Source organism: Cebus imitator, unplaced genomic scaffold, assembly GCF_001604975.1.
Source record: "Cebus imitator isolate Cc_AM_T3 unplaced genomic scaffold, Cebus_imitator-1.0 Scaffold5, whole genome shotgun sequence".
Taxonomy (NCBI): Eukaryota; Metazoa; Chordata; class Mammalia; order Primates; family Cebidae; genus Cebus; species Cebus imitator.
In genome coordinates this window covers 8692954-8718331 of record NW_016107320.1, presented here as the reverse complement: position 1 = coordinate 8718331, position 25378 = coordinate 8692954, and the positions used below count along the sequence as shown (strand labels likewise).

The 25378-nt window shown below is 48.8% G+C and overlaps 1 protein-coding gene across 2 annotated transcripts; it reads left to right on the top strand.

Moving 5' to 3' along the window:
* The first annotated feature begins 289 nt into the window (after window positions 1-289).
* DUSP26 (dual specificity phosphatase 26) lies at window positions 290-9483 on the top strand. Of its 2 annotated transcripts, none has more exons than XM_017536208.1 (4): window positions 290-715; window positions 2703-2996; window positions 6882-7096; window positions 8611-9483. In XM_017536208.1, the coding sequence occupies exons 2-4, from the start codon at window positions 2776-2778 to the stop codon at window positions 8808-8810; spliced, it is 636 nt and encodes a 211-aa protein (XP_017391697.1). In that variant the 5' UTR covers window positions 290-715; window positions 2703-2775; the 3' UTR covers window positions 8811-9483. The 2 variants fall into 2 exon arrangements, with proteins under 2 accessions (XP_017391697.1, XP_017391691.1); XM_017536202.2 differs by having other exon boundaries at window positions 352-715; window positions 2700-2996.
* The last annotated feature ends 15895 nt before the right edge of the window (window positions 9484-25378 follow it).

Sequence of the window (25378 nt, the reverse complement as noted above, 5' to 3'; positions counted from 1 at the left end):
GAACTGTAGAGCCAGGCTGCCATTGCTTGAACAAGCTCAGCTCTGCCAGTAACGAGCTGTGTGACCCGGGCAGGGTACTTAGCCTCTCGGTGTCTAGGTCTCCTTCTCCCTAAAATGAGGACCATAGTAATCATGCCTCCCTCATAGACTTGTGGGGAGGATAAAATGCCTTAGGCCAAATGAAGCACCTAAGGAACTACCGACAGTTGTTCCTTATGACACCGTTTCTTGAGACGGAGGCATGCACACGCCAGTGCACAGAATCGTGTCTATGGAATTACTGGATTCTGTCTGTGGGGAGTGTGTGTTTAAGACACCGCCTGGGATGACTTATAATGTAATCTTTAGGCAAAACGCTCTGTAATTGGTGCAGCTCTGAGAACACACGCATGTATTCCAGGCGGTGCCGCTGGGGCTCAGCGGGGCCGTGTCTGGTCTGCAAGGCGCGCAGGCTCGTGGGGGCTGCCGGGGAGCCCACGCTGCGTGGCCACTCGGGCCACCGAGTGCGAGACCCAGTCCTTGCGTGTCAGCAGCGCACACGCTGATCTGAACCCTGCTTCGACGTGCGTGTCATGGCTTAAAAATAGCTGTTCATCAGTCAACCTGCCTTGGGCAGAAGCGCGGCGGCGACAGCAGCAGGAGCGTCATGGCCGCGGCGCTGTCTGCGCCGGCGATCCACCTTCGGGACTGAGGCCCAGCGCGCGCTTGCAAAGAGGTAGAGGGGCTGCGGCGGACCTTCGCCTTCCCAGCCGGCTCCCCAGCCTGGGGAGAGGCGCCCAGCTCGGGGCTACGGGGGAGGGAGGGGACGGGGAAGCAAGCACCGGAGCCCAGCGAGCCAGCCGCGCTCTCCCTGGCACCCTCCCTCCGCGCGCGGGGCAGGGCTGCCTGGGTGGCGAAGACTGGGGCGACAGCCATGGACCTGTTACAACGGGGCGACGGCAGGCGGAGGGAGGGCGCGGAGGGCCAGGGCCCCTGGACGCCGACGGATGGGATTGGAGAATGCCCAGGGCTGAATGTATCCCGGGACTGAAAGGGGCTTCTGCAGCCCCCGGGAAAAACAGCCCCACGACGCTCCTTCTTAAGACCTGGGCTCCTTGGCGCATCCCCCTTTCCATGTATCACTGGTAGACAGCAGACTCTCTAAGAGGAAAGGTTGTATTGTAATAAAGTAATGGGGTCGTTAGGCCTGAGGTGCAAAGGGAGAAGATGATGATGGTGACAGTGATGATTGTGGTGGCTATGGTGGTGATGGTGACGCCTATAGTGCTTTATTTCTGTGCTCCTTCTGGTCCTAGCCATTGAAAGCTATCTCTCTCCCTAGACACCCTAAGATCCAGTCTTCCCTCACCAGCCCTGATCCTAAGACCCCTGCTTCTAATGCCCTGTTAGTGCTTGGTTTCCCTTGGCACTGGGGAAGGGAGAGGTGGGCCCTAGCTAGGGGTGTGAGATAGGGACCAGAGTGTGGGCAGGGACAAAGATGGCCTCTCACTGTCGGTCACAGAGTTGAAGTCCTTCTGGCAGAAGGCCAGGAAGGGAGTGGTAGGGGATTCTGAAGGCTCCAGGACCTCCGGCTTTCCAACAGGCAAGACCACAGGTGTGAAGGGATGGGGAGGGAGGGGCCTTGCCATTGCTGCCTCCCTGCCTGAAAATCCGAGGGCAAACCTCAAATGCTGGTCCTTCCCAGCCCTGCAGCTCGACAGGTCGTCTGAGACACACCTGCTGAGCCCCTCATTATGGAACTCATGCGTTTTGGAGGGTCATTTGACTCCAACAGCCATACGGTTGGTAATTCTCAGCCTCTGAGCCCCTAGACCTGGCAGAATCCCTCATTTTTCCCTCTCCTTCCTGCTTTTTACATCCCCACCATCCACCTCGGTCCCCCTCGCCTCAAGACACACACAGACAAAACACCCCAACCCTGCTTCGATTCAGAAATCCTCACATTAGAGCTGAGATCTGATCACTAATTTCCTGATGCTGATCCAAGGAGGCTGGTTTGCCTGTTGTGCACATAGACTGGTGCCTTCGTCCCGGAGCTCACACATTCAGCAAGTATTTTTTTCCCAAACTTACTCTTTCTCTTTATTGCTATTCCCCACTCATCCCATCCCCCTCCCCCCACCCTTCCCATGACAAGTTTATCTTTAAGGCAGTGGCAGGTCAGGAAGGGGTTAAAGTCTAACTCTCTGGCACAGAGGTGGCAGGCCTGGCATGTGTCATGGCCTCAGCTGCTGTTGTCTCCTTGTTAATCCTCTCTGGATGGGTTCAAAGCCACCCCCAACCCTATCCCAGCTCCCTAGGCTCTCTGCCCATAGCCCCAGGCAGATGAGACCCAGATTCCAGCTGGCAAGAGCCCCAGCAGTGGGGACAGCCACCTAAGTGCCAAGTGTGTGTGCGTGTATGTCTGCATGTGTGCTGGCAGTGGGGGTGGGGTGATGGAGCAGAAACCCAGCAGCTGGGCAGCTCCCTCTCCCCGTAAACAAGGACATGTGACTCTCCCACCTCATTGCGTGGCAGAGCCAAAGAGCTGAGCAAAAGGAGCTGCCGCAGCTTGAAGGAAAAGCCACCCCTGAAGGCTCCCACCAGAGCCAGGCTTACCTTTTCTACCGCGAGAATCCTCTCCCCAAGGACCAACCCTGGGAAGGAGGGCAGCTGCTCTGGGCTCACTCAAGTGTGTCTCACATCCCTTCCTCTTCCAGCAGCGGCCACCTGGCGACAGACCCCATCATCACCGCAGCCAGTCCTGCAGCTGCCACGGTTTCTGCCACCTCTAAGATGTGCCCTGGTAACTGGCTTTGGGCTTCCGTGACTTTTATGGCCCGCTTCTCTCGGAGCAGCTCAAGGTCTCCCGTTCGAACTCGAGGGACCCTGGAGGAGATGCCAACCGTTCAACATCCTTTCCTCAATGTCTTTGAGTTGGAGCGGCTCCTCTACACAGGCAAGACAGCCTGTAACCATGCCGACGAGGTCTGGCCAGGCCTCTACCTCGGAGACCAGTATGTATCGGGCAGGCTGGGCCCACGGCAGAGCGTGTGTGTGTATGTGTGTGCACCAAAGAGGAAGGGCAGCCGACAGGCATAGAGTGGTGTCCTTGGTTCCCAGTTGAAGATTGAGGGGACAGGGCACATGGGCTGAGAGTTGAGGCTGCAGGTTTGGGAGAGTTTGGGCAGGATTACTGAAACACCCAACTTCGGCCGGTCACAGTATCTCTTGCCTGGAATCCCAGCACTTCAAGAGGCTGAGGCAGGAGTATCTAGAGCTCAGGAGTTCTAGACCAGCCTGGACAACAAAGCTACACCCCCTATCTCTGCTTTTTTTTTTCCCCCTACAATGCAGGCGGCCTTTGACAAAAAAAAAAAAAAAAAAAAAAAATTTTTTTTTTTGAGACAGAGTCTGACTCTGTTACCCAGGCTGGAGTGCAATGGCACAATCTCGGCTCACTGCAACCTCCGCCTCCCGGGTTCAAGTGATTTTCCTGCCTCAGCCTCCTGAGTAGCTGGGACTACAGGCGACCGCCACCATGCCTGGCTAACTTTTGTATTTTTTTTAGTAGACACGGGGTTTCACCATATTGGCCAGGCTGGCCTCAAACTCCTGATCTTGTGATCTGCCCGCCTCAGCCTCCCAGCGTGCTGGGATTACAGGCATGAACCACCATGCCCGGCCTATTATTTTAAAATAAAATAAAAATGCTCAAATCTGGACAGAAAGACTCTGTTCCAGTAATAATGTCATTCATGTATCACGTATTTAAGTGCCAGTGCTTTTAACAGCACCTTGAGAAAATGCACTGCAAAAAAAAAAAAAAAAAACTACCAGTGCTACATACCAGGCACAATGGATGACTTCTCTGACCTTCCATCTATTGTGTGATGGCTCTGGGAAAAGGCAGGAGCTGTAGGTAGGAAGCTGCAGTGGTTCCTCTTGAGAGCAGGCAGGGCGGCGGCACCTACAGAGCTTCTGCAAGCTGCGGCCGTGGAGAGAGAAACATTCCTCTTTGATGAAGAGCTGTCCCCACTTCTCTCCCTCAAAGCCTTTACCATATACAAGGATTTTTGTTTGCTTCTTTGTTTGTTTTGGTTTTGTTGTTTTGTTGTTGTTTTGGGGGATGTTTTTGGAGATGGAGGGTCACTCTGTCGCCCAAGCTGGGAGCAGTGGTGTGATCTCAGCTCACTGCAACCTCTGCCTCCTGGATTCAAGCAATTCTCCTGTCAGCCTCCTGAGTAGTTGAGACTATAGGCACACACGGCCATGCCTGGCTTTGATTGTTTTTTTTTTTAATTTTAGTAGAGATGGGGTTTCACCATGTTGCCCAGGCTCATCTTGAACTCCTGAGCTTAGGCAGTCCGTCCACCTCGGCTTCTCAAAGTGCTAGGATTATAGGTGTGAGCCACCGCGACCAGCATTGTTTTTTTTTTTTTTTTTTCTTTTTTTGGAGACAGAGTTTTACTCTAATTGCACAGGCTGGAGTGCAATGGCATGATCTCAGCTCACCGCAACCTCTGCCTCCCGGGTTCAAGCAATTCTGCCTCAGTCCCCTGAGTAGCTGGGATCACAGACATTCATCACCACGTCCAGCTAATTTTGTATTTTTTAGTAGAGATAGGGTTTCTCCATGTTGATCAGGCTGGTCTCGAACTCCCAACCTCAGGTGATCCGCCCGCCTCAGCCTCCCAAAGTGCTGGGATTACAGGTGTGAGCCACCACTCTCGGCTGTTGTTGTTTTTGTGACAGGGTCCTGCTCAGTTGCCCAGGCTGGAGTGCAGTGGCCCAATTTTGGCTCACTGCAAACTCTGCCTCCCAGGTTCAAGCGATTCTCCTGCCTCAGCCTCCCTAGTAGCTGAGATTACAAGCACCCGCCACCACACCCAGCTGAGTTTTGTATTTTTAGTAGAGACAGGGTTTAGTCATGTTGGCCAGGCTGACTTTGAACTCCTGGCCTCAAGCGATCCACCCTCTTTGGCCTCCCAGAGGGCTGGGATTACAAGCGTGAGCCACCATGCCTGGCCTACAGGGATATTTTTAACATGCATTATCTCTCTTATAATCTTCACAGCAGCCCTGTGAGGTAAGTTTCACTATCCCCAGGTTATAGATGAGAAGATTGAAGCTCAGAAAAGTTGTGACCGGCCCAAGGTCACATGGGTTGTAAGTAGCAGAGCCAGGACCTGGAGGCTCAAGTTCAGTGCTCCTTCTGCTTGAGGTGTTTGCCCTGGACAGGGCCTCTGCCCTGAGATACGACTATGGTGCCCAGGGGCATCTGCCATCAAGCTGAGGGGTCTGAGCCGGGTGTATGCCTGAAGGTGACATCATAAAACAGGATAAATGTGAGACATGGAGTATCTGGCAAAAACACTAGAGGATTCTGGGTGTGGCCGTGAGGGTTAGAACCATACCATCTCAGGGTGAGCAGGGCCAATAAAATAAGCAGAACAATCTGCCTGACATTCACTTCCCCTCTGTAGCATCCACGGCTGCAAGCCTATCTCCATTTTCTGCCCGAATACCCCAGGGACAGCAGGAAAACCACTCTCTCTCCAGGCTCCACCCTTTCCTCAACTAGATTCCACCATTAGGATGCACTTCCTTGTATGAAATTGAAATCAGCTGGTCAGCCGTGGTGGTTCACGCCCATAATCATAGCACTTTGGAAGGCCTAGGTGGGGCCTAGGCGATCAGGAGTTCAAGACCACCCTGGCCAACATGGTGAAATCCTGTCTCTACTAAAAATACAAAAATTAGCACGGCATTGTGGCACACACCTGTAATCCCAGCTACTCAGGAGGCTGAGGCAGGAGAATTGCTTGAACCTTGGAGACGAAGGTTGCAGTGAGCTAAGATCGAACCATTGCACTCCAGCCTGGGCAACATAGCAAGACTCTGTCCCCAGAAATAAAAATAATTGAAATCTGCTTCCCTGGAGCTTTAATTCCTTGATCCTCATTCTACCCTTGAGAACACTTCTGATCCAAGACAATCTCAATTCCAGAAAACACGCTTTCAGTTTTATTATGGCTATTTTCACCCTACCCTTTAGTCTTCTCCTCTCCAGGCAAGACATCCCCCGTACCTCCAACCACGGCTCATGGGACAAGACTCTAAGTCATTGCCCATCTTGGTTCCCCTCTTCTGGGTCACTAGTAAGTAATGTCCTTAGGCCAATAGTAGGATCCAGGAGGCCGGGCACGGTGGCCCACGCCCGTCATCCAGCACTTTGGAAGGCAAAGGCGGGAGGATGACTTGAGGTCAGGAGTTCAAGATCAGCCTGGCCAACATGGTAAAACCTCATCTCTACTAAAGATACAAAAATTATCTGGGTGTGGTGATATGTGTCTGTAATCCCAGCTACCTGGGAGGCTGAGGAAGAAGAATCGCTTGAACCGAGGAGGTAGAGGTGGTAATGAGCACTCCTACCTGGGCAACAGAGCAAGACTCCATCTCAAAAAAAAAAAAAAAAAAAAAAAGGAGAGGTCAGGCGTGGTGGCTCACACCTGTAATCCCAGCACTTTGGGAGGCCAAGGCAGGCAGATCACCTGAGGCTGGGAGTTCGAGACCAGCCTGACCAACATGGAGAAACTCTGTCTCTACTAAAAACACAAAATTAGCCAGGCATGGGGGCACATGCTTTTAATCCCAGCTACTTGGGAGGCTGAGGGCAGGAGAATTGCTTGAACCTGGGAGGTGGATGTTGCAGTGAGCCGAGATTGTGCCATTGCACTCCAGCCTGGGTGACAGAACGAGACTCTATCTCAAAAAACAAAAAAAAAAAGAATCAATAATAGGATTCAGGTAATTCACAGGCTGTAGACAAAGGACTCTTCCCAACAACATGGCTTTCCCAACCTCTTTCCCACCCTTCCTCTAACCTCTACTCAACGCAGGGACATGGCTAACAACCGCCGGGAGCTTCGCCGCCTGGGCATCACGCACGTCCTCAACGCCTCGCACAGCCGGTGGCGAGGCACGCCTGAGGCCTACGAAGGGCTGGGTATCCGCTACCTCGGTGTCGAGGCCCACGACTCGCCAGCCTTTGACATGAGCATCCACTTCCAGACGGCTGCCGACTTCATCCACCGTGCACTGAGCCAGCCAGGAGGTAGGAGGGGAATGCTGGGAGCAGGAAAGAACAGGGTACCTGGAATTTGGGGAAGCCCAAGGGTCTGAGAGTGGAGTGAGATTTTAGCGACATGATAAAATGCTGAGGATCTTGTTAGGAAAGAAAAAAATATTCTCTCAACATTTTTTTAAAAGCAATACAGAAAAAGACAAGAAGGAAATTATCCAAAATGTTAATAGTGGCAAGTTACACCTGGGTGGCAAGATTATACGTGATTTAATTTTTTCTTTTTTGTTTTTTTTGAGATGGAGTCTCATTCTGTCACCCAGGCTGGAGTGCAGTGACGTGATCTCGGCTCACTGCAACCTCTGCCTCCCCGGTTCAAGTGATTCTCCTGCCTCAGCCTCCAGAGTAGCTGGGATTTCAGGTGCCCGCCACAACACCCAGCCAATTTTTATATTTTTAGTAGAGACTTGGTTTTACTATTTTGGCCGGCTGGTCTCGAACCCCTCACCTCAAGTGATCTGCCCACCTCGGCATCCCAAAGTGCTGGGATTACAGGCGTGAGCCACCGTGCCCAGCCAGCAGGAGGATTTCTTAGGCCCAGGAATTAGAGGTTGTAGTGAGCTATGATTGTAGCACTGCACTCAGCCTGAGCAACAGAGCAATACCCTATCTCCAAATACACACACACACACACACACACACACACGTATATATATCCAATGGTTGACAATAACAAGCTAGAATGATGGGGAAATTGAGGAAGGGGTTGGAGAGACACGACAGTGTTTTTGATGGATGCATTCACGCTACTCTGTGCAAAGCTGGCCCTCACGTCAGTGGTGAGTCTCCACCTTTGAGTCCTTTCAGGTTTATGGACACTGAGCCACTGCATGTCCCCTTCCTCTCATTCTGTCCAGGCCTCTCCCCGTTTGCTGGGGATCTGCATTCCTAACTTCCACTCATCTGCACCTGTTCCTGTCTTCATAAACCTATATTTACCTGTCTTCCTCTTCCCTGTCCATGTCACCCTTTCTTTTCTTTTCTTTCTTTCTTTCCTTTTCTTTTCTTTTCTTTCTTTTCTCTTTTCTTTTCTTTTTTCTTTTCTTTCTTTCTTTCTTTCTTTCTTTCTTTCTTTCTTTCTTTCTTTCTTTCTTTCTTTCTTTTTCTTTCTTTCTTTTTTGAGATGGAGTTTTGTTCTTGTTACCCAGGCTGGAGTACAATGGCACAATCTTGGCTCACTGCAACCTCCACCTCACAGGTTCTAGTGATTCTCCTGCCTCAGCCTCCTGAGTAGCTGGGATTGCAGGCACCTGCCACTACGCCTAGCTAATTTTTGTATTTTTAGTAGAAATGGGGTTTCACCATGTTGGCCAGGCTGGCCTTGAACTCCTGACCTCGGGTGATCCACACTCTTCGGCATCCCAAAGTGCTGGGGTTACAGGTGTGAGCCACAATGCCCAGCCCCATGTCACCCTTTCCCCAGCTTCCTCCAAGCTGCCACCAGCGGTCTCACAGCTCGCTCTCTCTCTCTGTGTCTCTCCCCTCAGGGAAGATCCTGGTGCATTGTGCCGTGGGCGTGAGCCGATCCGCCACCCTGGTACTGGCCTACCTCATGCTGTACCACCACCTCACCCTCGTGGAGGCCATCAAGAAAGTCAAAGACCACCGAGGCATCATCCCCAACCGGGGCTTCCTGAGGCAGCTCCTGGCCCTGGACCGCAGGCTGCGGCAGGGTCTAGAGGCATGAGGGGAGAGGGAGAGAGGTCAGGCCAGGCCCATGGGTGGGTCCCTGGCTCCCAGCTGGAGAAAGGAAGCCCAGGTGGCAGGTAGCAGGAGGCCCAGATCACCTATCCTCCCCTGGGGACGGGAGAGGCCAAGCCCCAGGCCACTGTCAATCTTTGTGGGAGGGGACAGGGAGTGAGGTTGGGCCGCGTGGTGGACGGGCACCCAGGAAGGGTTGACCGGGGAAGGAGGCAGCTAGGCTGTAGATGGAGATGGTCCTGGGATTCGAACACCGCTGGGATCTGGCCAGGGTGCTCCTAGGGATTCACAGTCCCTTCCCCTCTTTGTGCCCAAGTGTTCCCCTTTCTTCCTCACCAAAACAAAAGGGCCATCTCTGCCCTGCACTTGTGCAGAAAGTCAGGGATGCAGCAGGTGTGAATGCAATCGTGTAGAATTGTGTGAAACCCCTTAGCATAGAGACAGACCACAAAGAGATGGTGTGAAAACTTTGCAGAACCAGAGAGAGAACCCCACAGACTTTTCACTCGAAGCACAGAGGAGGTAGCGTGGAGGGCTGGCTTTGGACCCAGGCTGCTACTTGGGGCCAAAAACGTACAGAGGTGCATGGTTGGTAGGCTTCAGATGGTTACTCACGGGATCCAAGTGTCTAGAGGAAAAATAAAGATCATGAAAAAGAAGACGAGTTTCTTGAAGTCATTGAGACAGTTTGAAAGAGTTCTAGGCCTCTCTCCTGGGAACCTCAGCCTTGCTGGGAAAAAGGGCAGTTCCTGACTCCCTTATATCTTCTCCCAGCCTTCAAACCTCCACCAGTTCTCCTGGTGTCCTTTCTCCCAAGTCCAATTTCACGCTCCTGCAGCCGTATCTTGGGCTGTTGTTTCCAGCGAGTCCACAAGAGGGCAGCAGAGGACCAGAAATTTCAGGTTTGGCACAGAGGACATTCCTCGGTACCTTCCCAGCTTGAAAGAGATCACTATTCACACACATGGGTGTTATGAAATATCACGTGACCGGGCACGGTGGGTCATGCCTGTAATACTAGCACTTTGGGAAACCGAAGGGGGCCTATTGTTTCAGCCCAAGAGTTCAAGATCAGCCTGGGCAACATGGCGAGACTCCATCCCTACAAAACAATTTAAAAATTGGCCAGGTGGGGTGGAGCATGCCTGTAGTCCCAGCTACTTAGGAGGCTGACATGGGAGGATCGCTTGAACCCGGGAGGTTCAGACTAACAGTGAGCTGTGATGGCACCACTGCCCTCCAGCCTGGGCAACAGAGCGACACTTTGTCTCAAAAAAAAGATATATTTGATCAAAGAATGGGCTTCCAGATTATCCTCACAAAGCAGTTTGTACATTTTTATTGTTTAACAAAGCCATGTTATGGCTATGCTCAGGCACTCTTCTGTCTTTATAGATACCAACTCATTTAATCCTCATCAAAGCCCTGTGAAGTAGGTATAATCGCAGTTGCTCAGGAATGGGCAGATTGAGTTCACCTAATTTGCCCAAGGACACACAAATAGTAAATGGAAGAGCTAGGATTTGTACCTGCACTCTCAGGCTCCAGAATCTATGTAGATAACATCATCCTACTACGTTTTGCCTTCAACTCCGCCATCTCAGGTTGTATGATGGTGTGTGTATGTGTGTGTGTGTTGGGGGAGGGAGGAGAAGAACTGCTGCTGAGGCTTCAGACTGGTCAGCCCCACTCTTACTAGCTCCGAGAGTCTACATCTGGACATATCAATTGACTGAAGATTTCCCTGGTTTTTTTTTTTTTTTTTTAGACAGAATTTCGCTCCTGTCACCCAGGCTGGAGTACAATAGCACGATGTTGGCTCACCGCAATCTCCGCCTCCTGGGTTCAAGCAATTCTCCTGCCTCAGCCTCCTGAGTAGCTGGGACTACAGGCACGCCCCACCATACCCAGCTAATTTTTGTATTTTTAGTAAAGACGGGGTTTCACCTTGTTGACCAGGATGGCCTCGATCTCTTGACCTCGTGATCCACCCGCCTCGGCCTCCCCAAGTGCTGGGATTATAGGCATGAGCCACCACACCCAGCCGATTTCCCTCTTTTCTAGAGGGTTCTCTAGTGTTGCCACTCTTCTAGAGGAATCTATGTGGTTCAAGGGGGAGAACTGGGAGATCACAGCCTGGATGTCACACAGGTAGAATCAGTCCTGTCGTTGAGGGGGCCGAGGCTGACACCTGTCACAAATGAGTCTCACTCCCACTTCCAAAACCGAAGAATCCAGCCTCCCCCATCCTGTTCTTGGGCAGTTAACCATTTGATTCCAGACAATGGACGAGAGCATTAATAGGAATAAGTGTGCTCTTGTGTTCAGCCTGTGCTTCAAGCCCAGGGAGCCTCAATGCTCTGAAATTGAGATCCAAGTCAATCTTGTCATCCTATCCCTTCTTCCCTTATCACCTCCAGCCTCCAACTCTGCCATGTTGACTCAAACCCTTGAGCAGACCCCTGGAGCCTTTGCTGTCTCTGGGGAGGTGGGGGGATGTTTGCCCAGTCCTTGATCCCTACAACTAATCCCAGCTGGGAAATTCCACAGGGATAAAGCTAAGAGAAAACTACTGATTCTTCCCCCACTTTTTTATGTGCACTACCCCACCATCTGTGATTGTTATAATAAATGTATTATTCCTGTGTTAAAAAAAAAAAAAAAAAAAAAAGACTGATTCTGAGCCCCAGTTTGGCAGATGGAGCTGGAAATACACAGGTAGGCAGCTCAGAATTATGCTGGCTGGACTGGGTTCAGCATTACTGCACCAAAGGGCCCCTGCTAGAAACAGATCCCTTAAAGAAAACGAGGACTGAGGCCGGGTGCAGTGGCTCATGCCTGTAATCCTAGCACTTTGGGAGGCCAAAGCGGGCAAATCACAAGGTCAGGAGTTCGAGACCAACCTGGCCAAGATGGTGACATCCTGTCCTTACTAAAAATACCAAAAAGTTAGCTGGGTGTGGTGGCGCATGCCTGTAATCCTAGCTACTCATGAGGCCGAGGCAGGAGAATTGTTTAAACCCAGGAGGTAGAGGTTACAGTGAGCAGAGATCCCACCACGGCACTCCAGCCTGGACGACAGAGACTCCAGCTCAAAAAAAAAAAAAAAAAAAAAAAAATGAAATGAAGAGGAGGACTGAACAGAAAAAGAATGGGCCGGATTATAAGGAAAGATGAACCCTGTTTATCATAACTTTTTGTTCCTATTACCTTTTTTTGAGTGGGATGAAGGGGCAAGAGTTTCAAAAGTTTATGAGAAAGCACTGTTCACACCAAAATCCCTAGAACTTGTGAATATGTCCCCTTATCGGACCAAAGGAAATTTGCCCTTGATTAAAATAACAACGTGGAGACGAGGAGATTACCCTGGAGTATCTGAGTGGACCCTATCACAGTAATCCTTAAAGGTAGATAACCAGCTGGGCAAGTGGTTCACACCGGCAATCCTATCACGTTGGAAGGCCACAGCAGGAGGATGGCTTGAGGCCAGGAGTCTGAGACCAGCCCCGGCATCTCTACAAACAAACGAAATTTTTAAAAATTAGCCAGGCGTGGTTTTAAAAATTAGCCAGGTTAAAACCACGCCTGGCTAATTTTTTAAATTTTCATTTGCTTGTAGAGATGGGTCCAGCCTTCCATGGCTGAGGTGGGAGGACCACTTGAGCCCAGGAATTTGAGACTGCAGTGATCTGTGAGCCTGCCGCTGCACTCCAGCCTGGGCAACAGAGCAAGACACTGTCTCTATAAAAAATTAAAATTAAAAAGAGGTAGCTGGGCGCGGTGACTCACACCTGTAATCCCAACACTTTGGGAAGCCAAGGCGGGTGGATCACGAGGTCAAGAGTTCAAGACCAGCCTGACCAACATAGCAAAACCCCGTCTCTACTAAAAATACAAAAATTAGCCAGGCATGTTAGCACATGTCTGTGTCTTTTTTTTTTTTTTTCTTTGAGACAGAGTCTTGCTTTGTGGCCCAGGCTGGGGTGCAGTGGAGCAATCTGGGCTCTCTGCAACCTCCACCTCCCGGATTCAAGTGATTCTCATGCCACCACACCGGGCTAACTTTTTGTATTTTTAGTAGAGATGGGGTTTCACTATGTTGGCGAGGCTGGTCACGAACTCATGACCTCAAGTGATCCACCCACCTCAGCTTCCCAAAGTGCTGGGATTACAGGCATGAACCACTGTTCCTGGCCCCAAATTTCTTTCTAAGGGGCCTTGGGATTCACCTTTTACAAACTGTAAAATCTCATCAGGTGGGTTTTATTTAGCCCTCTATAATGTGGCTTCGTTTCCAACCCGACTCTGGCACATCACAAGAAAGGCAAAGAAGGAAATGGCCGGGGAGCCGTGGCTCACATCGTAATCTTAGCACTTTGGGAGGCCAAGGCAGGCAGATCATTTGAGCCTAGGAATTTGAGACCAGCCTGGGCAATATAGGAAGATCCTGTCTCTACAAAAAATACAAAAATTAGCCAGGCATGGTGGCGCATACCTGTAGACCCAAGTAGTTGGGAGGGTGAGGTGGAGGATTGTTTGAACCCTGGAGACACAGGTTGCAGTGAGCCAAGATGATGCCTCTGCACTTCAGCCTGGGCAACAGAGTGAGCTGCTGTCTCAAAATAATAATAATAATAATAATCTCTCTATTATTTTTTTGAGACAGTCTCCTCTGTTGCCCAGGCTGGAGTGCAATGGCCCACACTCGCTTCACTACAACTTCCGTCTCCCCAGGTTCAGGCAATTCTCCTGCCTCAGCTTCCTGAGTAGCTGGCATTACAGGCATGCACCACCACGCCCAGCTAATTTTTTGGTATTTTTAGTAGAGACAGGGTTTCACCATCTTGTCCAGGCTGGTCTCGAACTCCTGACCTTCAGTGATCCACCTGCCTCAGCCTCCCAAAGTGCTGGGATTACAGGCACGAGCCACAGCGCCCGGCCAATAATCTCTATTAACTAGAGGTTTCCTCTTCCAGTCCTTCCCAATCCTGAAGAGATTAGCTAGAGTCTAGCATCTTTTTTTTTTTTTTTTTTTTTTTTTTTTGAGATGGAATCTCGTTCTGTCACTGGGCTGGAGTGCAGTGGCACAATCTCCGCTTACTGCGAACTCCAACTCTGTGGTTCAAGTGATTCTCCTGCCTCGGCCTCCCAAGTAGCTGGGATTACAGACACGCGTCATCATGCCCAGCTAATTTTCATATTTTTAGTAAAGTCAGGGTTTCACCATGTTGGCCAGGATGGTCTCAATCTCCTGACCTCATGATCCACCTGCCTCAGCCTCCTAAAGAGCAGGGATTACAGGTGTGAGCCACCACACCCAGCTAGTGTAGCATCTCTTAAAGGTCTAAATAGGAAACATTTGCCATTTATTGTCTCTAAGGGCAGTGACCTATGAGAGACTTCATCTACATAGTAAGAACTCTCATCTCTACAACTCCTTACCTATATTCAGACACCACTTTCTATTGATTCTGGGTCTTTAGATGATAACTCTTTCAACCAATTGCCAATCATAAAATCCTTGAATCCACCTGTGACTTGTAAGCCTTACTTCGGGTTGTCCTGCCTTTCCAGGCTGAACCAACGTGTACCTCACATGTACTGATTGATGTCTTATGTCTGTATAAATCCAAGCTGTAACCCAATGACGTTGGGCACATGTTCTCAGGACCTCTTGAGACTGTCCCTTTGGCCATGGTCATTCATATTTGGCTCAGAATAAACCTCTTTAAGTATTTTTACAGAATGTGACTCTTCGTCAACACAGCCCTACTGATAGGGCTTGATTTTAGCCCAACGAGATCTGTGTCAGACTTCTGACCTACCTAAGAGAATAAATTTGTGTCCTTTAAGCCATTAAGTTTGTGGTCATACCATTCTATCAATCTGGTTACTTCAGGAAAAAAATAAATAAATAAAAAGTAATTAAAAAAAAGAACGAAAAAGTTGTGGTCATTTATTACAGCACAATAGGGTTCTAATATGAGCCCCTTGACTTCAGCTGCTGATTACAAATGACAGAACTCATCTTTAACATGGTTTGAGAAATTGGCGATTAGAGAAGGATGTGTCTGGCAAAGTCTTTAAACCAGGAGTTGCAAATGAAAATCTCAAGAGCAAAGGCTACGGAAGAGGGTGTTTCGTTTTCTGAATACTGCCTCAATAACTAGAAAACTTGACATGAAATTTGGGTTTCTAGTTTCTCTTAAAAAGTTAAAAGGGAGGCCAGGTGTTGCGGCTCATCCCTGTACTCCCAGCACTTTGGGAGGTCAAGGGAGGAGGATCACTTCAAGACCAGCCTGGGAAACAAAGCAAGATTCTTGTCTCTACAAAAGCAGAAAAATTAGCCGGGCGTGGTGATGCATGCCTGTAGTCCCAGCTACTCGAAGATCTGAGGCAGGAGGATGGCATAAGCCTGGGAGTTGGAGGTTGCAGTGAGCTATGATCAAGCCACTGCACTCCAAGCTGAGTGACAAAGCAAGAGCACGTCTCAAAAAAAAGATATTATTCATCTTAAGAACTCAGGCTAAGTAAGGCCAGGCACAGTGGCTCACCCTGTAATCCCAGCTCTTTGGGGGGCCAAGGCAGGCAGATCACCTGAGGTCAGGAGTTCAAGTCCAGCCTGGCCAACATGGTGAAATCCTGTCTCTACTACAAATAGCCAGGCATGGTGGCACACAGCTGTAGTTTCAGCTACTTGGGACGCTGAGGCATGAGAATCACTTGAACCCAGGAGTGAGAGGTTGCAGTGAGCCGAGATCACACCACTGCACTCCAGCCTGGGCAACAGAGTGAGACACCATCTCAAAAAAAAAAAAGGAACTCAGGCTAGTTCACCTTCTCTCATCTTCTCCCAATCCCCACTCCTCCCCCAGCCATTCTGAGAATGTTCTCAGTTTTGGGGCAGTGGTTGCTGGCCTTCAAAATGGCCTGATACAGCAGACACTTAAGCCCCCAGCCAGATTCCCACCCAGCATCTGGAGCCAGCCTGGCAGAAGGTGGCTAACACAGCCAGGCCACTCAGGAAGGAACTTTGGAAACAAATGGATAGAGGCCAAGCCCTGCCCTTGGGAAGCAGAGAGGGAGATGTGTTTATCAGTTCCCAGGCAGGCTTCTTTCTGAAGGCCTCCCCAGGAAAAGGCCAAATGCCCCCTCCCCCTGGATAACTTTCCCCGGAGCAGTTTGTGTGCTGGAGAGATAGCAGATGAATTCAGGCCCCTCCTCTCTGGCCCCTGGAGTTTACTCGCAAACTGAGCTGGGGCTGGGCAACTTCACATCCTCAATGAATTTTTTTTTTCATTTTTCACTTCCTCAATCTATAACCTTGACGGAGCCTAAGCTCTTGACTCCAGTCCAAACCAATGGCAGCCTGCAAGAGGACAAGGCCAGAGGGTGAGTAAAAATATTAACCCAGGGAGAGAGGCTGAGTCTGCTCCAAGAATCTCCAAGTCCAACGCCAGGAGAAGGGTGCAGTGTGGAGCTCGGTGGGGGGCGCATACTGGCAACCCACAACGATCCATCCCAGCCCCACCACACTTTGGCGCCTGCTCCCGGGAGGAAGAGGACCCTCCCTTGCATTGGGAGACGGGAGAGGTATGCCTCTTCCTCATGTGGGGTGAAAGGAAGTGACGTGAGTTTGGACAGCCAGGGCATTCTCTTCTGCCAATGCATGCCAGGTACAAAAAGCCCACAGCAGCCAAGCAAGACAAGCCTGTGATCCAACCCAGTTCGGGCCACATAGGTGAATGATCACAACCTCAAAAACACCAGAACTGGAAGGAATCCAGGCGAACTTCTAGTCTGGTGATTTTCTGACAGTGCTTGGCAGAACTCTAGTATTTTAAATAACTTTCAACGGGGCCACTGACGTGGAAGGCGGACAGGGAGAGAAATCCCACTGTGATTCAAACAAAGCAGCTCTATTTCTATTTTTTATTTTACTTTTAAAATTATTTTAAAGACAGGGTCTCTCTTTGTCACCTCGGCTGGAGCGGGAGTGCAATGATATGATCAAAGCTCACTGTAGCCTTGACCTCCCTGGTTCAAGCAATCCTCCTGCCTCAGACCCCCAAGGAGCTGGGACTGCAGGTGTGCACCACCAAACCCAGCTAATGTTTTCATTTTTTTATTTTGGTAGGGCTTCACCCAGTTGCCCAGTCTGGTCTCAAACTCCTGGGCTCAAGCCATCCTTCTGCAAGGGCTGGTATTACAGGCATGAGCCACCATGCCTGGCTATTTTTATTTTACTTATTTATTTTTTTCTTTTCTTCTTTAAATCTTTGCCTTAATTATTTATTTATTTTTAAGACGGAGTTTTCCTCTTGTTGCCCAGGCTAGAGTGCAGTGGCACAATCTCAGCTCACTGCAACTTCCACCTCCCAGGTTCAAGCGATTCTCCTGCCTCAGCCTCCAAAGTAGCTGGGATTACAGGCATGTGCCACCACATCCAGCTAATTTTTGTGTTTTTAGTAGAAATGGGGTTTCACCATGTTGATCAGTCTTGATGGTTTTGAACCCCTGACCTCGGGTGATCCCCCTGCCTCGGCCTCCCAAAGTACTGGGATTACAGGTGTGAGCCACTACACCCGGCCTATTTTTATTTTTTAAACATACAGTTTATACCTTTTACGTCAATTAAATATTTAAATAACTAAGGTAATTACATTAACTACATTACTGCACATTTGCCGGGTGCAGAGGCCCATGCCTTTGGTCCCAGCTACTCAAGAGGCTGAGGCTGGATAATTGCTTGAGCCCAAGGATTCTAGGTGGCAGTGTGCTATGCTAATTAAGTGTCTGCACTTGAGTTTCGCATCAATATGGTGACCTCCCAGGAGTTGAGTGCTGCCAGGTTGCCTAAAGACGGATGAACCCCCCGGAAACTGAGCACATTAAAACTCCTGCGCTGATCAGCAGTGGGACGATGCCTGTGAATAGCCACTGCATTCCCACTTGGACAACGTAGTGAGATTCCATCTCTTTTTAAAAAATTACTTCATTAAAGGGCCATGCACAGGCCATGCACAGTGGCTTACATCTGTATTCCCAGCTCTTTAGAAGGCTAAGGTGGGCAGATCACTTGAGGTCAGAAGTTCAAGACCATCCTAGTCAACATGGGTGAAAACCTGTCTTTAAAAAAAAAATTAAAAAACATTTCTTGTCTCCTAATTTCTGTGGGTCAGGAACTCAGGAACAGCTCAGCTGCCTCAGGATCCCTTCTGAGGCTACAGCCAGAGTACTGGCAGGGACCACAGTCATCCAGAACTGCTAGCCCAGGGCTAGAATATCCACTCCCACATTTATCCACTCTGGCTGTTGTCAGATACCACAGCTCCTCACCATGTGGCTTCTCCACAGGTGAGTATGTTTGTGATTCGGCTCGTGGCTTCCCCCAGAGCAAATGACCAGAGATAAGGAGTGGCCCAGAAGGAAACTGCAGTGCATTTTTATAACCCAGTCTCCTGTCCCAAGCACTGTCACCTCCATTTTGTTCTATTTGCTAGAAGAGTCACCAAGTTTTCTGTAATCCCAGCACCTTGGGAGGCTGAGGTGGGAGGCCAGAAGTTCAAGAGCAGGTGGGCAACATAGCAAGACCCTATCTATTAAATAAATTAATTAATTTAAAAAAATAACCAGGCATGGTGGTGCACACCTGTAGTCCTAGCTACTCCGGACCCTAGGTGGGGGGATTGCTTGATCCCAGGCGTTGAAGGAAACAGTGGACTAGAATTGAGCCACTGTACTCCAGCCTGGGTGACAGAGCAAGACGTTATTGCAAAAAATAATAGCAATAATTAAAAACAAAAAATACATAATTAAAATAAATTTCTTTTTTAAAAAAGAGTTGGCTGGGCGCAGTGGCTCACGCCTGTAATCTCAGGACTTTGGGAGGCCGAGGCGGACGGGCCACTTTAGGTCGGAGTTTGAAACCAGCCTGGCCAACATGGTGAGACCCTGTCTCTACTAAAAATACAAAAATTAGCCAGGCATGGCGGTGCACATCTGTAATCTCAGGTACTCAAGAGGCCGGGGCAGGAGAATCACATGAACCCAGAAAGCGGAGGTTGCAGTGAGCTGACATCAAGCCACTGCACTCCAGCCTGGGTGACAGAGCAAGATCCTGTCAAAAAAAAAAAAAAAAAAAAGAGTCACCAAGTCTTGCCCACACTCAAGGGAGTGAGAACTAGGCTCCACCTTTTAACGGGAAGAGTACCAAAGAATGTGTGGACATATTTTCAAACTACCATACTGGCTCAGCCCATATCCTAACTGTTATGACTATTTTTAACTCATCAAGTAGTACAGTGGTGCCATCTCAGCTCACTGCAGCCTTCACCTCCCAGGCTCAAGTGATCCTTTCCTCTGAGCCTCCAGAGTAGCTGGGGCTGTAGGGGCACACCACCACATCCAGCTAGTGTGTGTGTGTGTGTGTGTGTGTCTTCTTTTGTAGAGATGGTGTTTTGCTATGTTGCCCAGTCTGATTTCAAACAAGTGAGCTCAGCCAGGTGCAGTGGCTCACACCTGTAATCCCAGAACTTTGAGAGGCCAAGATGGGCGGATCACCTGAGGTCAGGAGTTCAAGACCAGCCTGGCCAACATGGTGAAACCCTCGTCTCTACTAAAAAAAGAAATACAAACACTAGCTGTGCATGGTGGCAGGCACCTGTAATCCCAGATACTCAGGAGACTGAGGCAGAAGAATCCCTTGAACCCGGAAGGCGGAGGTTGTAGTGAGCCGAGATCCATGCCACTTTGCTCTAGCCTGGACAACAAGAGCAAGACTCCATTTCAAAAAAAACAAACTCGTGAGCTTAAGCGATCCACCCGCCTCAGCCTCCCACAGCGCTGGGATTATAGGGATGAGCTAGGGTGCCTGGCCTAATCCATAACTTTTACAGAATGTTTTTTGCTGCATCCTAATTAATCCACTAAGTCTACCGACTCCTAGCTCAGTGCATATTCTGAGCCATGATCTTCATGATGTAGTTCAAGAACAATAATAAATGACATCACTGGGGGCTTTTTATGTGCCAGGCACGTGCCAAGCATTTTCCAAACATTTTGTCCCTCATGAGAACCTCTGTGGTAGATTCTACGACAAGCCTTAATTTTATAGGTGAGGAAACAGGTTTAACAGAGTTCATACCAGGCTCCCAAGTCTTACTTTTTTTTTTTTTTTTTTTTGAGATGGAGTCTCACACTGTTGCCCAGGCTGGAGTGCAGTATGGTGGCACAATCTTGCCTGGCTACAACCTCCACCTCCCAAGCTCAAGTGATTCTTGTGCCTCAGCCTCCCAAGTAGCTGGGATTACAGGTGCCTGCCACCATGCCCAGCTAATTTTTCTATTTTTAGTAGAGATGGGGTTTTTCGCCATGTTGGCCGGGCTGGTCTTGAACTCCTGGCCTCAAGTGATCCACTCGCCTTGGCCTCTCAAAGTGTTGGAATTATAGGCATGAGACACCACGCCTGGTCCCAAGCCTTACTCTTTATTTTATTTATTTATTTATTTATTTATTTATTTTTGAGACGGAGTTTTGCTGTTGTTGCCCAGGCTGGAGTGCAATGGCACGATCTCGGCTTACCGCAACCTCCACCTCCTGGGTTCAAGCAATTCTCCAGCCTCAGCCTCCGAGTAGCTGGGACTACAGGCATGCACCATCATGCCCAGCTAATTTTTGTATTTTTAGTAGAGACGAGGTTTCACCTTGTTGACCAGGATGGTCTCGATCTCTTGACCTCGTGATCGACCCGCCTCGGCCTCCCAAAGTGCTGGGATTACAGGCTTGAGCCACCGCACCCGGCCTCCAAGCCTTACTCTTAATCGCTGCACTAGTGCTGGGGAAAGTGTGTGCTTTATAGAGAGAGAGAGACAGTGTTTGGTTGAAATTCTGGCAACAACACTTAAGAATTATGGGATTTTGGGTGGGGCATGGTAACTCACACTTGTAATCCCAGTACTTTGGGAGGCTGAGGCAGGCGGATCACCTGAGGTCAGGAGTTCAAGACCAGCCCAGCCAAAATGGTGAAACCTCATCTTTACTAAAAATACAAAAATTAGCCAGGTGTGGCGGAGGGCGCCTATATTCCCAGCTACTTGGGAGGCTGAGGCAGGAGAATTGGTTGAACCCAGGAAGTGGTGGTTGCAGTGAGCCAAGATCACACCGCTGCATTCCAGCCTAAGCGACAACCGTGAAACTCTGTCTCAAAAAAAAGAAAAGAGTTACGTGATTTTTTTCTTTTATTTGCTCGTCTCTGTTAGGCAAGAATTATGTGATTTTTGGTAAAACCTAACCTTCTCGGGCTTTGATTTTACCTTATAGAAAAATAGAAAAAAGAGAATCCCTTAACAGTTAGGATGAGGAATAAATGAAACTATGCAAAGACCTGAGCGCAGGGCTTGGCACAGATATGGGTGGTCAGTAAAAGGTGACCCTCTCCCCTCCTGCACTTTATTCTCAAATCTCTACTTTCATTCATACAGGAGATGGTTCAGCTCTGGCCAGAGTGTTGGCTTCATTCCAGAAGGCAAACCATAGCAGGACTCTGTGAAGTTCCTGGGAAATCAGGTAAGCGTGAACCCCATACAGGTATTGATCGACTTACGACCTATGCGACTTACGACAATTTGACTTTACGACCACAATCGCTAGCCACGACTGCTCTGCGTCTGGCAGCGCAAACGTTGCCCAGCTAGGCGTATGACAGGCGGACCAGCTTCTGGCAGCACTACCATCTCCGCGTGCATATGGCCTACTCAACTTATGACCAAATCGTGTTACGACCGGTCTGTCGGAACCAATTGTGGTCGTAAGTCGAGCACGAGCGGCAGTTTGTTTCCTCCCAGCCTCTGCTGACATTTAGGAAAAGCATCAGGACGTTCCCTAAAGAAATGCTTTAATTAATAAAAGCTCCTGGCACCATCCCAGAACTACCCAGTTTCTGGAGAGAGAAACTGCTTCCCTTCTTAGTCACACCACTGCCTTTTTCTCCAATTGCACTTTCCCCGTGGTTTTGGAGCTGACAGGAAGGATGAGAAATTGCTGCTTTGTTTTCCTAGAGAACCACAGACTAGGACCTGGGGACATTGCTGGGTAGATTATGAATACCTTCAGCCAAGAGTTGCATCAATTCCCTAAAAAAGTCCTGGTACTGAGACCTCTAGGGCATCTAGACAGAGGAAGGCTAGATCTTCTAATAGTAAAAAGTGCAACTGGGAGACAGAGCAAGATCCTGTCTCAAAAATTTAAAAAAAAATTTTTTTAATTAAAAAAAAAAAAGAAGAAGAAAAAGTGAAGGGTTTCATTTGCTCAATATACAATGCACAACTTTCAACACTTTCAAAGAATTACGTGTTCTTCCCATGAAAATGCTTCTTATACAAAATGTACACTTTTGGGGAAATATTGTGACAATTTATCTAACTCTGATGTATGACGTGTTTACTTGCGGTTATTTATCTTTTTTTTTCTTTTTAAGACTGAGTCTCGCTCTGCCACCCAGGCTGGAGTGCAGTGGCACAATCTCAGCTCACTGCAACCTCTGCCTCCCAGGCTCAAGCAGTCCTCCTGCCTCAGCCTCCTGAATAGCTGAGCCTACAAGTGCACTCCACCATGCCCAGCTCATTTTTGTACTTTTTGTAGAGATGGGGTTTTGCCATGTTACCCAGGCTGGTCTCGAACTCCTAAGCTCAAGCGATCTGCCCACCTTGGCCTCCCAAAGTGCTGGGATTACAGGCATGAGCCATGGTGCTCAGCCATTTATCACTGTTTATAACCAACCATGGTTAGCATTCTCTGCTATATTATCAGGCCGCACTTGGAGGCCCATGGAAGAGAGTGTCTTACTAAGGATAAAAGGAGCTGATTCAGACCTCTTTCCCATACACCTCCACAGAATTGACTGCTTCTCTTCAGAGTGTTTCTTTTTCTTTTTTCTTTTTTTATTACTATTTTTTTAATATAAAGACAGAGTTTCACCATGTTGGTCAGGCTGGTCTTGAACTCCCGACCTCAGGTGATCCACCCGCCTTGGCCTCCAAAGTGTTTGGATTACAGGCGTGAGCCACCACGCCTGGCCAGAGTGTTTCTTGAATGTCCACAAGGCCTTAAAATGAGGGCGCTCCCAGAGTGTCTAAGAGGAAGTTGGGGTTGGGCAGTGGGAATAAAAAGAATCCCTTGACTCCTTAGAATTTTTTCCAGGCCGGGCACAGTGGCTCTTGCCTGTAATCCCAGCACTTTGGGAGGCCAAGGCCAAGGGATTGCCTGAGTTCAGGAGCTCAAGACCAGCCTGGGCAACACGGTGAAACCCTATCTCTACTAAAAATACAGAAAATTAGCCAGGTGTAGTGGTATGAGCCTGTAGTCCCAGCTAGTTGGGACGCTAACGTGGGACGATTGCTTGAGACTGGGAGGTGGAAGTTGCAGTGAGCTGAGGTGTCACCACTGCACTCCAGCCTGGCTGACGGAGCAAGACCCTGTCAAAAAAATTAATTGTATAAATGTATAAAAAAATTAATTTGGCCAAGCATGGTGGCTCGTGGCTCATGTCTGTAATCCCAGCACTTTGGGAGGCCGAGGTGGATCAATCATCTCACTGCAACCTCTGCCTCAGGATTGCTTGAGGTTGGGAGTTCAAGACCAGCCTGGCCAACATGACAAAACCCCATCTCTACTAAAAATACAAAATGAGCCAGGCTTGGTGTGCACATCTGTAATCGCAGCTACTCGGGAGGCTGAGGCAGGAGAATCACTTGAACCCAGGAGATGGAGATTGCAGTGAGCCAAGATCATGCCATTGCCCTCTAGCCTGGGCAACAAGAGCGAAACTCTGTCTCAAAAAAAAATAATAATAATTAAAACAAAAGTTTTTCTGGAGGTTTAGTATTATTTTTTCTCTTTCCATGGAAGATTTTAAAACATATCTCTTTCTTTTTTCTTTTAAGAGACAAGTCTTGCTCTGTTATTCAGGCTAGAGTCTAGTGGCACAATCATAGCTCACTGCAGCCTTGAACACCTCAGCCTCTAGAGTAACTGGGACTACAGGCATGTGCCACCATGCCCAGCTAATTTTTATTTTTTGTAGAGATGTATATTGTCCAGGCTGGTCTCCCACTCCTGGGCTCAAGCTCCTTCACCTCAGCTTTTCAAAGTGCTGGAATTACAGGTGTGAGCTACCACACCCATCCTAGAAACATACTTCTACTTCATATTTATCACGTGTTCCTCACTTCTTGTCAATTTTCCGTTCAGAGGCTCTCCTTTCACAGCCTGGTGCTAGAGGCACTTAGCAGGAAAGCCTTAATGAAATTAGAATCATCCTTCACACCTCTCCCCTAAGCCAATGAACAGAAAGAACTGTTGAATAAGTAACCATTACGTGCACTTTGAATACACGGCTTTGAATATTTGGCTCATCATCTTCTTTTCTGTTTTAGTTTCTTCCTCAATAACCAAGACTAGTCTTCCTGACTCATGTGGAGCTGAGTCACCTGTTGGTGAGGGTGGAGGAGTGAGAGATCTAAATTTGGTAACAAGATGTGAGAAATCAACTTATCTTCCATAGGACCATTCAATCTAGGAAAATGCTGGGACTGAACTAATCACTTCAAAGATGCCCAGAACCAAAGACCTTCTTCCGACATACAACCCCCAAGGTCAGCCATCAGCTGAGGTCCTGTGGCCACATTTGCCAGGAAAGATGAGGGGAGGAGAGTGTGAAGGGATTCGCCAGTTTTTCCATATTGGAGTCCTGAAGTACCTCAAGAGATCCTATGGAATGCTTAAAATATCATGCTTAAAATACAGGCTTGGCCGGGCGCAGTGGCTCACGCCTGTAATCCAAGCACTTTGGAGGCCAAGGCGGCCGGATCACCTGAGGTCGGGAGTTCAAGACCAGCCTGACCAACATGGTGAAACCCCATCTTTAAAAAAAAAAAAATACAGGCTTAAATTGTTGCGCTTGTAATCCCAGCTACTCCGGAGGCTGAGGCAGGAGAATCACTTGAACCCTGGAAGTGGAGGTTGCAGTGAGTCGAGATTGCACCACTATACCCCAGCCTGGGCTACAGAGTGAGACTCTGTCTCAAAAAAAAAAAAAAAAAAAATATATATATATATATATATATATGTGTGTATATATATATGTGTATATATATGTATATATACACACACACACAAATTTATATGTGTTTATATATATATAAACACACACATACATGCATACACACACATGCGCACACACGCATAAATTGTTGGGCTGGGCACGGTGGCTCATGCCTGTAATCCTGGCACTTTGGGAGGCTAAAGCAGAAGGACTGCTTGAGCCCAGGAGTTTCAGACAAGCTTGGGTAACACGGCAAAACCCCATCTCGACAAAAAAGTTGAAAAATTAGCTGGGCATGGTGGTGGTGGAAGAATCGCTTGAGCCTAGGGTTCAAGGCCGCAGTGAGCTGTGATTGAACTACTGTACTCCAGCCTGGCTGACAGAAGCAAACCCTGTCTCAAAAAATAAATAAAAATAATAACATATAAATTATTTAGAATATCCTGTCTGAT